Raw genomic sequence first — 13,157 nt, 5'->3', positions numbered from 1 at the left:
TTGAAGAGGATAGTTTTTTATATGTCTGTCCCATGTGTACATCCAAAGGATCTGGGTTTCAACATAATGATTTTTGTTTTTCTTTTGGGAATGAGTTACATTTCTTCTAGCACATCACTATCAGGCCACTCTGACTACGCGAAACAGTAAAAAACTTCTGTGTGGTTTCGGTTGTCAGAGGTAAAGTTAAAATATTGGTGATTAATTTTCACTGGTGCTCCTGGGAACCATAACTATGGACAGTGTGATCACTGGTCTAGGCCAAACAGCAGCATGGTCATAATTAGCATTGTTTTTTATAGACTCGTTAACTCTTTCCTGGTATTAATCAGAATGCATTTTAGATTCATCATTTACCTCGGAATTAATGAACCGTTCAATTCAACACAATTATCTGTTGAATGTCTTCATTTTTTTACTAGGATATTCTTGGAGGAGAATACAAAGGTGAACAGGATACATTTTGTGCCCCTGCCCCCGGAAGTTACAGTTATTACAAATAGGGGCTTCCCTGGTGGCGCTGTGGTTGAGAGTCCGCCTGCCGATGCAGGGGACACGGGTTCGTGCCCCGGTCCGGGAGGATCCCACATGCCGCGGAGCGGCTGGGCCCGTGGGCCATGGCCGCTGAGCCTGCGCGTCCGGAGCCTGTGCTCCGCAACGGGAGAGGCCACAGCAGTGAGAGGCCCGCGTACCGCAGGAAAAAAAAAAAAAATAGAGTAGTTCCTGAGGAAATAAACGATATGTATCAAATATTTATGCCCAGCATTTGATTGAAAACATTAACATTTTAACTTCTTTGAATACAGCCATGGGAATTCCATCCAGAAGGTGTCCTGCACATGATTTTCCATTCTCACTTTTTTTTTTTTTTTTTTTTTTTTGTGGTAGGCGGGCCTCTCACGGTTGTGGCCTCTCCTGTTGTGGAGCACAGGCTCCGGACGCGCAGTCTCAGCGGCCATGGCTCACGGGCCCAGCCGCTCCACGGCATGTGGAATCTTGCGGGACCGGGGCACGAACCCATGTCCCCTGAATCGGCAGGCGGACTCTCAACCACTGTGCCACCAGGGAAGCCCCCATTCTCACTTTTAAAGAAGGTTATTGTTCAATTTAAAATAATAACAGAAAAATAAATTGTCATTTACTAAAGCATGTTCTGTTTCAAGGCCTGATTAACAACCAACCCTCTCTCTACAAAGGGCAAGTTGGCCAATTAATAACAGACATTAATTCTGTGCTTCCCACAGTGCAGTTTTATTCACTTGAGTTCACATTGATTTATGTTCTTTTGTGTCCACTGTGTGCTTCTCTATGTGCACTCCGTGCATATGTACATAATGTAGTTTGTGTGTGCTTTCCTAGGTCCCACTAAAGTGTTGATATATGGACCCAAAAGTAGATGTGAGTAGATAATGCTTGTACCCAAAAGTAGAACTGAGCTTGGTTATATGTTTAATAAGAGTTGCTTCTTGAAAGATAATTGATTTAAGATCTTTCTGAATCTAATTTTGTTGTATATGGTTTTCCCCGCGGATATAGAATCATTCAACCCTAGAATGAAAAACTGGAGCAAAGCAGTTAGTCTACCAGGGCTATGATGTGCTGTTAATGAGACAGTACGAATATTACTACTAATAATAATAGCCAGCATTTATCCTACATGACATTAAGCCCCAAAGGGATGGTTGTCACAATACATTATTCTTGCTCTGTGCTAGACACTATTTTAAGTACTATACATGTGCAATTCATTGAACCTCACAGTATTCCTAAGGCAAGTACTATGTTAACATCCACATTCCGTAGATTGAGAAACAGGCACAGAACGGTTTAGAGAAAAGGAGCTTAATTGGTGGCAGAGTCAGTCTGTTGTCATAGACAATCTCTCTAGAATCCCTGCCTTTTGAAACTGCCTCTCAATATAAAATTTGTTCACATCTCAGAGTGATGGCGTCTTCTAAGAGTTACTACATCCATAGCTGTTCCTGGGCTCTGTTTATGTCATGTGAAAAATACAGACTATTAATTCCTAGACACTTTTTTTTTTTTTTTTGCGGTATGTGGGCCTCTCACTGTTGTGGCCTCTCCCGTTGCAGAGCACAGGCTCCGGACGCACAGGCTCAGCGGCCATGGCTCACGGGCCCAGCCGCTCCGCGGCATGTGGGATCTTTCCGGACCGGGGCACGAACCCGTGGTCCCCTGAATCGGCAGGCGGACTCTCAACCACTGCCCCACCAGGGAAGCCCTCCTAGAAACTTTTGAAAATTATTTTTAATCATGTTTGAACTCATAGAAAAGAAGATGAAAACTGGGAATTATTGAAGTCTCCCCCCACCCCCCAAAGTTATTGTCTAATGTGCTTCCCCAGAATCCCTGTACCCTGTATGCTGGCTTATATCCCAGGTGGCTGCAGACTGCCTTTCCTGGGTTCCTGTGTCCCCTGATTTCTAGCTGGGTTCAGCCAGTGGGAGACACTGGCAGAAGATTAGGGGATGGGAGGACGAGAGAGGCTGGGATGTGTAAGGAAGGGGTGAGGAGGGGGTGGGAGTAAGCAAAGGCATCATCTCGTCCACGTATCCAGCTCCCTCCAGACTGGCCCACCACAGGTCTATCTTCCACCAGGGACCTAGCCCCTGGGCTTCGTAACGCTCCTTCCGCCATTTGTCCCTACTGTGCCTTCCTGCTGTTGCTAATCCCTGGGTTACCTCACGACCTCCTGTTCTGGTATCCCTGTGTAATTAATTTATTCCCTGCATTAAATTCCCTTGGCTAGATATGCTTTAAGTTGTTTCTGTTTGCATAGTTACACCCTGACTGGTGCACAAGCCATCCTCATTTTTTATTTTGTATGCTTATAAAATAGGCTATGAGAATGCTAATGGCATACTGTACCCAGATTTCAGCAAAACTTCTGACAGACATCTTATGATGTCCTTGTAAACAAAATGGGGGGAGTTTAGACTGGATTATTAAACATTCTTAGATTGCTGGAGCTTATTAATGTTCAAATCAACCTGATGAAAGGGCTCTATAGGTTTGCCAGAACGCTCTGTCCTTGGCCATGACCTACTCAACTTTATTACCAAAGATTTAGACAAAGACGTAAAAAGCAACTTTATCAAATGTGTCTATAACACAAAGCTGGAAGGTAATTTAACTCAAATTTTGAAAAGATATACTTTGTAAGGAAAAATGGAAACTCTTGCATCTAGTTACAAAAAGTATAAAGATACAGAATGGGAGAGACCAAGCTTCCCAGTATAGTATGTGGGTAATCCAGGATTTTAATTGACCACAAGCCCAATACAAGCCAGAAGTTTTGACCTGTTTTTTTAAAAACAGGTGGGATATCATATATTAACGCATATATGTGGAATCTAGAAAAATGGTATAGATGATCTTATTTGCAAAGCAGAAATAGAGACACAGACATAGAGAACAAATGTATGGATACCAAGGAGGAGGGGAGGTGGGATGAATTGGGAGACTGGGATTGACATATATACACTACTATGTATAAAATAGGTAACTAATGAGAACCTACTGTATAGCACGGGGAACTCTACTCAATGCTCTGGGGTGACTTAAATGGGAAGGAATCCAAAAAAGAGAGGATATATGTATATGTATAGCTGATTCACTTTGCTGTACAGCAGAAACTAACCCAACATTGTAAAGCAACTATACTCCAGTAAAAATGAATTAAAAATAAAAACAGTGGGGCAAGTTCATCTTTGGTTCTCATTAGAAGATTAGTGTCCTTATCAACTGACAAATAGCTCCACTTTTCATCTAGAGTATTACAGAAAGGCTAGGAACTTAATCTAAAATACTGCTAAATTGAAACATCATTGTTTTCCAGCCCTTATAAGCTTTATGTCATTTATGAGTTTTATTTGCACACATTTGTTTACTTTTGCCTGGCAACAACCCAGCGGAGGATGATGTACTGTTAACGATTTCTCAGCCTTTATATCCTCATGTGGGTTCAGGTATAAGCTACCTGCCTAGCTCACTGTGTGGCCTTAGGCAAGCAAGTATGGTGCTTGCACAGAAACCCAGCTTATTTCAATAAAGTCCATTCTCACTTCAGGACAACCATACTGCATCTGGATAAGAGGGACCCAACTTTTGAAAGGTTGGGAAGCCTTTACATATAATGAGCAGTTGTTCCAGGGGAAGAGACTCACGGGAACATAAAGTCTATCTTCTAGGATTTAAAAGTCTGTCACATGAGAGAAGGAGTGGATTAATTTAAGTGACTTCAGGGAACAACCAGGACTGGTAGGATTTATAGATTTTTGCTCAATATTTTAAAAATTTCAAACAGCATTGCCCTCTAATATGGTCACTGTCTTTGTGCAAAAAGTTGTATAACTCTCAAGACTTTTATAATAAAATGAGTTGCTACATTAGGAAGAATGTTAAATTAGATAACATTAGATAAGATAATTAGGTAAGTCTAGAGTGACACCAACTCTGAGAGTTTGATTTGTGTTTATTTGGGGGTTTGGTTAGTGAGAATTGTAGTTATTAGTTTTATTTTTATAGCTTAACTTCCAGCCATGTAATTGTTTTTCTTATAATTTAGAATTAACATGCTCTATTTATGAAAAAACTTTAAGAGCCTGAAACAAGGAAGTAAAGCATGACTAGTGTTCGGGGTAATTACCTTCCCAAGAAATATTATGCTGTTTCCCAGAATATGTCCCCAGAGAGAATGTCTGCATTTGTTCCATTTCATTCCTAGCTGTAGAATCCTGTCAGGGGTGATGAGGAGAATTGTTTTGAAATACATTGAAGCTGAGAATAGAGTTTGCAAAGTGTTATTGGGTTTGCTAAGATGAACCTGTGCAAATGCAAACCGTTGGCAAAATCAGTGCTTGTGTGGCAAAGGTCCCTAAAGTGACTTATTAAAGGCCACCAGAGTGATAGTGATTGAAAACTATAAAATTCACCTTGAGGATGCCTTTCTAGCCTTCTTCTAGCATAGTCTCTCTCCCCACATGGGATAGTTAGATTCATGAAGGACTAGGATAATTGAGAAAGGAAAATAAAAATTATTCCAAAATTGATACAAAAACAGCAAATCTCTCCTGAGAATAAGGCATGCAGGGAAGATGATATGTATCCCAGTGTTTCAGAATTAATTTAACGTTTTGCTTTGATCTTCTTTCTGGTTAGGTTTAATAAAGGGAAGTTCTCAGTCTTCATAACTGCTTGCTGAGGTCTAAAAGTTAACTTACATGATTTCCTGAAAAAGGCAACTCTGTTGTGAATTCATGATATTACACATCTTCCCTCTGAATGATCCTGAAGGGCTGGGTACTCTTGTCATGTTCATTTTTTAAAAAAAACCTTGCACTGTCTGCCTCCTCCCGCCCCTTCTCCAGCTTCTTGCGAGACTTACTAATCATAACATAATTCTCATGGAAGGATTTGAGATATACTGAAAGTGCTAAGGGAAAAAATGAGGTAAAATAGTATCTGATGTTTAATTCAATGTATTATCCATTTAAAAAATGAATTTTATAGCTGTTAACAATCTCTGACAACTTGCCATTCCATAAAATGGTTATTTTTCTTTTAAAACAGATCAGTTTCCTACTCATGTACTTGATTAGGGGGGTTCAGCAAGCCCTAATAATCTTTTTTCCTCTAAATTGACAGTGCAGAGTAGATAAAATGAGTAATGGTTAAGAATTCCTCTGCTGCCGTTGGCTTCATCAGCCTTGTAGTGACTCGTGATGAATCCCTCCGAGGGGCTGGTGGGCTGGGGTGGAAGCTGTCAGGAATCATGGGACAGACCTTATTGATCTTTGCACCTTTAGTGTCCCCCACTGAGCCTAGCACCGGGGAGCCTTACGGGGAGTGTTTTTGAATGAAAAGCCAGGTACTGAAAATGAATTTTACAATGAGCTCTAATTTCCTCTTTTAGAAAATAGCTTTTAGATTGCAGTTTCAAGGTACATAGTTGCTGGAGAGGAAGATGGCGAGTTTCTCCTTTAATGTCCTATATGTGAAATTTGGGGAGTTTAAAAACTTAACCGAATTGCTCGCAGATGTGTTTGGGGGCTCAAAATTTTTCAGATTTTAGGAAAAATGATGCAGTGTGTGTATCTTACAGTGTGCCATTAATTCCCCTAATATATATTCAAATTCATGGAGACTTAATAGCAAAAACATGAATAGTCACATTAAGTCAGATAAAAGTTCTGGTCAGAATTTGCAGCCAGGTAAGTTTGGATCAGATCAAGTTTGCCATCAAATGGATTTAAAAAAAGAACAACCACCCCCCACTTATTTTTCAGAGCTTTTGTGATCTTTCAGGTTATCTTTTGGCATTTGTGGACCTATAATGTTTTGTTCATTAACCAGAACCTTCTGTAGATCTTTAGTGAATCATCTTATCATTTCTAATTTTAAGCAGGTAGATAGAAATTGTTGCTATTTCTCTCATTTCCCCAAGGAAAAAGAAAAGGTAAATATCTGAATAGAGTTTGGGGATTATTTACTAAGTACTGCCATATGTGCATCATCTCACTTAGACCTCACAGGATCCTCTGAGACAACTATTATCAGTTTTATTTTACAAAGACAACAGAGGAATGAGGACTGAAATGACTCATCCTAGGTGCAGAGTTAGCAAGTAGCAAAATTAAGACTCAAACTCAGGTCTTTCAGTTCTAGATCCCATCCTTCTTTTACCAAATCTTGTTTTCAGAGGAAACCTTCATGAGAAGCTGGAAAGTGAGAATTTGAGTATATACTCCTCTAGAGTTGAATGAATATATTACAAAGCCTTTTATTAATTTGAATAATTTAAGTTACTTTGGCAGAAGTGGACTTGTGAAGTTTGAAGTTTGTTTTGATTATTTTTTAAAAGAATGTAATTTAAAAGTTTAAGCTAGTTTCAAGTATAGAATAATGTATTTTGTTTGTTCTCTCATGTTTAACTGTTTAGATGTGCCTGGCATCAGAGGGGGTGAAAATGGAAGAATCAAAGCTAATAAAAGCAAAAGAATCAGATGGCGGAAGAATTAAAGAATTGGAGAAGGGCAAGGAAGAAAGAGAAATAAAAATGGAGAAAATAGATGAAGCCAGGTTACAGAAAGAAGCAGAATTTGAAAAATCAGCTAAGGAAAATGTAAGAGATTCTAAGGAATTAAGAAATTTTGAGGAGCTGCGAATGGATGATATAATGGGTATAAAAATGGAAGCTCCCAAAGAAATTAAAAAGGAAGAATTAGAGGAAGATCAAAAGTGTAGTCACTTCCCTGATTTTTCTTACTCTGCCAGTAGCAAGATCATAATAAGCGATGTTCCCAGTAGAAAGGATCACATGTGCCATCCTCATGGAATTATGATCATTGAGGATCCCACAGCATTAAGCAAACCAGAAAAGCTAAAAAAGAAAAAGAAGAAAAACAAAATGGATCGACATGGAAATGATAAATCCACACCCAAGAAGACTTGCAAAAAGAGGCAGTCCTCGGAATCTGATATCGAGAGTGTCATGTACACCATTGAAGCTGTTGCAAAGGGAGACTGGGGCATCGAGAAGCTTGGAGAAACCCCTCGCAAGAAGGTCCGCACGTCCTCAAGTGGCAAGGGAAGCATTTTGGATGCCAAGCCACCAAAGAAGAAAGTGAAATCAAGAGAGAAGAAAATGTCAAAGGAGAAATCCTCAGACACCACCAAAGAGTCAAGACCTCAAGATTTTATCAGTATTTCTGCCAGCAAGAACATTTCTGGTGAGGTGCCAGAGGGTATAAAAGCAGAACCATTGACCCCTACGGAGGATGCATTACCACCCAGCCTATCGGGACAGGCCAAGCCTGAGGACAGTGACTGTCACAGAAAAATAGAGACTTGTGGCTCCCGGAAATCCGAGAGGTCTTGCAAAGGTGCTCTTTATAAAACCCTGGTGTCTGAGGGTATGCTCACCTCTCTGCGAGCTAATGTTGACAGAGGTAAGTGACTTCCCTAAATCTGAAAAGAACATGGAAACCTAGCAGAATTTCTCCTTTAAACGTATTGAAAAGAACCACAGTAAAGAACAGTATAGTATCAAAATAATATTTTACATTTGTACAATTCTTTACAGTTTTTAGATTATATACATTTGTCATTTTACCTATATGTTTTTAGCACCATTAAGGGGAGTTTCTATTCACTTTGTACGTGGTTCTCAGAATATAAGTGTTCAAAGTTACTCCAACCTTTTTTTTTACTGGTGTTGGCTGGCTTTTTGTTTTGAAGGATCAGTATTGCATGTGTAGAGCTCTTAAGTCTGGTTTTTAAAATTGATGGTAATAATTTTCTGAAACAAGCAGATATGTTTGGCAGAATCTTGACCTGTAGACTCTAGAAGCAAATAACTTATCTGGCCCTCCCCACGAGGTAATCAAAACTGTAGTTGAAGTGAAGAGCTCTTTGAAACATAACAGTATCCAGAAACCAGTTAATATATATACCTTTATTCCATAGAGTGTTTCATATAAATTCATCTATTTTAAAATATAGTATCTGGCTAGGGGACTACCTGTTGCCAAGCTAAATTCCAACTATAGAGATGTGTGAAAATAGGTCTAACAAGTCCTGAATGAAGATCCTTGAGAGTACATAGTTCTCCAGGGATGTCATTCCAGTAAGTCTTGGGGAAATTAGAATTAATAGTGCATACCAGAAAAGGGCTCCCACACCTCAGGCTGATTATCTAATGGAAAAATTAGTAGTATTGATAGTTAGTCTGTCTCATGAGTCATGTAGCACCTGTTATGATGAGATTGTGGATCTCAGAGTCTGTAAGTTACTTTTTTGTGTGTTCTGTTATTAAAGGTGGTCCATCAGGAATCACTCTGAGGAATCTGAAATAGTTACAAATGGCATCATGCAAATGATACCTAAGGGGTCAAGAGATCACTTGTGAAGCAACTAAGATGATTTCCCTTCCATCCCAATATACCAAGCACACTCTTTCTTTTGAATTTCCTTAGGGAAACGAAGCTCAGGAAAAGGAAACTCCTCTGATCACGAAGGGTGTTGGAATGAAGAAAGCTGGACATTTAACCAGAGTGGGACCAGTGGAAGCAAGAAGTTCAAGAAGACAAAGCCAAAGGAAGACTCTCTCCTTGGGTAAGTGTCTGTGAGCACAGTCAGACACACAGCACAGACCCCAAATGTGGTGGTATTTTCAAGGTAAACAGATCACTAACTGCTTGTTCTTGGAGTATCCAGTCAGCACCTCCTGCCATCTTAGTAAGCACATGAAGGAACACAAATCAAGCGTATCGCATGATTCCTGCTGTTAGCATGGTTGTGTGAGTGATAGTGTCATTCATGTTTTAAGTATAGTACAAAATGTGTAGATTTTAGACTTAGGCCTGAGTTTGAACGGAGGTCCATCTTGTATCAGTGGCGTTACATTATATATGTTTTTACATTTACAATACATCTCCAGGATGCATTTCTCATCTGAAATTTATGATGGATATTATATAAGTATGTTTATACTTTGCTCATTTTACATACTGTATGTACTTCATTTAATATTTCTGAAGGTTATGTACATGTTTATAAAATAATGACAGCTGAAAATGTAGATAAAATTGTTTCTACCTCTGACTTTGTTTTGTGTAAGCTATGTTCTAATGCTCTGAGATTAAAATATTAGATTAAGTATTCTCTTGATACAGAGAATATTCAGCAATTAATTATGTATTAAAATGCAGTATCAAGAAAGAGCATACATCAAGGTAAAATCATTAAGAATTATTTCATTTTTTTATGGGCTTCCCTGGTGGCACAGCGGTTGAGAGTCCACCTGCCAATGCAGGGGACACGGGTTCGTGCCCCGGTTTGGGAAGATCCCACATGCCACGGAGCGGCTGGGCCCGTGAGCCATGGCCACTGACCCTGCACGTCCGGAGCCTGTGCTCCGCAACGGGAGAGGCCACAACAGTGAGAGGCCCGCGTACCACAAAAATAAATAAAAATTAAAAAAAAATTAAAAAAAGGGCTTCCCTGGTGGCGCAGTGGTTGAGAATCTCCCTGCTAATGCAGGGGACATGGGTTCGAGCCCTGGTCTGGGAGGATCCCACATGCCGCGGAGCAGCTAGGCCCGTGAGCCACAACTACTGAGCCTGCGCTTCTGGAGCCTGTGCTCTGCAACAAGAGAAGCCATGATAGTGAGAGGCCCGCGCACCGCGATGAAGAGTGGCCCCCGCTTGCCACAACAAGAGATAGCCCTTGCATAGAAACGAAGACCCAACACAGCAAAAATAAATTAATCAATAAAACGCTAAAAAAAAAAAAAGAATTATTTCCTTTTTTATTATATAAAACAGACTCCTAATACCAATCTTAACAGAAAGCATTTTGTTAGGAGATTCAGTACTTTATATTGGTGAAGAAATCATCTGTATATTCAGTTGTACTGCTTTAAAATTTCTTTGAGATTTCTCATTAGCCCAATTTGAAAAGAATACATTGACTAGAAATAAGTACATTTTAATATATTTTCCATATTTTTTCATAAGTATGTTAGAGGCATGCAAATTTTATGCATTTGGGAGTATTATACTTGGTTTATCCATAAATATTTGCATTTCTTTTTGTGGGATAGTGTACTTTTTCAACTGGACGTTACAGTGCTTTAAGGTCTGGTTAATCTTAAGGCCCTCATCATACAGTGGGAGGGTGGAAATTATTTCTTGTGATGATGATTCCTCAATATTATATATATCGAGATGATATATTTATAATTTTATATATTTTGTTTCTAACGTTTTTAAAAGTCCAGAGTAGTTCAAATTAGTTTTGCTGACATTATGCTTAAAGAATGACATGAAAATCCTCACATTTGTCATTGTCAAATACAAAAGTATTTGCATGATTTTCTTAAAAAGTGACAATTGAGCATCAGGACCAGTGCTCTATATCTCCTGGAACTACCAGTGCCCTGTGGGTCTGCAAACTGAGAAGGAAGCAGGTCTTGTTGCAAACAATATGAAGGCCAGGGGAGTTAAGCAGGCATGAAGGCTCCCCAGCAGAAAGTTCTCTGGTGCTTCCATTCAAAACTGCTGAAGCTATGAGAGAGAGATTTTTACCAGTCTTCTTTGAGGAAGAAGAAAAGTGAAACAATCTTTTGAAAATCTGTTCCTGAAAAGAGATTGGGATGTGGGGTATTTTTTTTTTGTTTTAATCATTTCTAAGGAAGCCACATGTATTTAACTGGGAGTGTGGTTTTCTGCAGGCTAAATCGGTGATAAAACTCTGATCTTTCCTCTTCTCCCTGCTATACAAATTGGCCTATCAGAATCAGACTATCTGGGTTTGCTTTGTTTGGAACATGCCAACATAGTTCATGAGCAGTGAAAAATGCCAGATCCTGTCAGTCTTCTCTGAGGTTTCTAAATGAGCATTTTAAACCTTTTTATTGCAGAAAGTGTGCTCCCTGTTTAGTTAACTATAGCCAAGGAAAATTCACTCAGTATTGGCAGTTCTACTTTTATAGACTTCTCCACGAAAAACATAGGTAATTATTCTAGTTGAAAAAAGAAAGGACCTAAGGAGTTACAGCTTGCATTTTCGTATTTTTCTTTTGGTTATCCAGAGTATCTGAAAAATTTACGACTTATAGATAGCTTTCTGACAGCATCTGATTAGTATCAGATAGTATCTGATTTTCCATTAGTATAAATATTTATTAACTGAAATGAGAAAAGACAGTTTTATTAAGGGAGGAACATCACTCCCACCCACCACCCTTCACTGCTTTGTTAGAACTTAGTAGTGGCCTTTTTCAGTTGGCCATTCTGATGGTCATCTGACTGTCTTATCTCTGCTCCCAATTCCTGTACATTTCTCCAAAACTGAGAATAGTCTTAAGTGGACACACCTCAAGGACATCCCTCAGGTAGCAGCCTAACACGTTAACTTCTTGTAAGTTGGTACTCAAAGCTGCTCTCTTCTCAGTACGCTTTCCATTTTCCATCTACCAAGCACAGCAGTTCTGCAGCTTCTCCCATCTGTTTGGGTTGCATCTTAGCTAATAAGTCTCACTATAAATGAAAGCCAGCAGCTAGCCTAGGATCCAGCAGGCATACTGCCATTGCTGTGAGGGGGACTTACAGACAGTCAAAAGCAACCCAAGGATTTCCCAACTTTGCTGGTGGCTTGCTGGTGGCATTTATGAAGTCATTTGTGGTTTGCATTAAGGCAATGTTGCCTCTCTGCCAGTTGTGTTCTTTGAAAATTGGCTTTACTTTTTTCATTGAGTGTCTTGTCCTCATCCTGGTCAACTGCCCAGAATTTTTTTCTAATATTCAGAATATTTGTTTGCATTTTCTTTGTGTGTGTATATTTTAATCACGTACTAGTCAATAATTTTTTTAAATTAAGCTTACAAAATTACCAATATACCATAGTCAGTAAGCTTGCATACATACACACACACACACACACACACACACACACACACACACACACACACGAGAATCTTTAGAATGAGAAACTTGTCTGGATGGAATATGCTTTGTATTGAACTTAATGAAAAATTCCCACGCCAATGGAAAGAACAGCAAATTCTCCACTTTAAAAAGTATTCTGCTATTTTTATATAATGTTTCTACTTTTCTAAGGTAATAATCTGTTGTATGAGTTTATGAAGAAAATTGTGTTGGTAAATCTCAAGCACTTCTGAAAAGATGTTTTTTGTCCTTGCACAGAATTTATTAATAATGCCCTAATTCTTAGGGACCCCATTTTCAAATGGAATATCTTTAAATATATCTTAGATCATTTTCTGTTTAAATATTTACATCATGTGCTGATTGATTCTATCCCCTCCCCTCTTTTATTAGCTCAGCAAAGCTGGATGAAGAATTTGAAAAGAAATTCAACAGCCTCCCTCAGTATAGTCCTGTTACATTTGACCGGAAATGTGTACCTGTCCCAAGAAAAAAGAAGAAGACTGGAAATATGTCCTCAGAACCGACTAAAACCAGCAAAGGTTAGATGTGTGCCGTACTTTCCTGCAGTGTGGTCAGAATCTAACTGAAGCCTCTTCTCAGCGTCTGCAGCTCCCTTTAGATAATGTAACTGGGTTTACAGTTGAAGCAGCGAGTTGGAATTTCAGGTTGCTTTCCAAGATTATC

General features: G+C 39.2%; 1 protein-coding gene across 26 annotated transcripts in view; it reads left to right on the top strand.

Moving 5' to 3' along the window:
• Positions 1–13,157, top strand: part of BBX (BBX high mobility group box domain containing) — a 279,480-nt gene that overhangs the window by 238,222 nt on the left and 28,101 nt on the right. For all 26 annotated transcript variants that reach the window (XM_067738986.1, XM_067738990.1, XM_067738974.1 and 23 more), the window contains 3 exons: positions 6,962–7,970; positions 8,997–9,135; positions 12,864–13,012. In XM_067738986.1, the coding sequence (XP_067595087.1) occupies positions 6,962–7,970; positions 8,997–9,135; positions 12,864–13,012 (1,297 nt within the window). The remainder of the gene's footprint in view (positions 1–6,961; positions 7,971–8,996; positions 9,136–12,863; positions 13,013–13,157) is intronic.

The sequence above is a fragment of the Pseudorca crassidens genome, chromosome 5, assembly GCF_039906515.1.
Source record: "Pseudorca crassidens isolate mPseCra1 chromosome 5, mPseCra1.hap1, whole genome shotgun sequence".
NCBI lineage: Eukaryota > Metazoa > Chordata > Mammalia > Artiodactyla > Delphinidae > Pseudorca > Pseudorca crassidens.
Note: the sequence above shows the minus strand (reverse complement) of the source record. Positions and strands in the feature narration are given on the sequence as shown.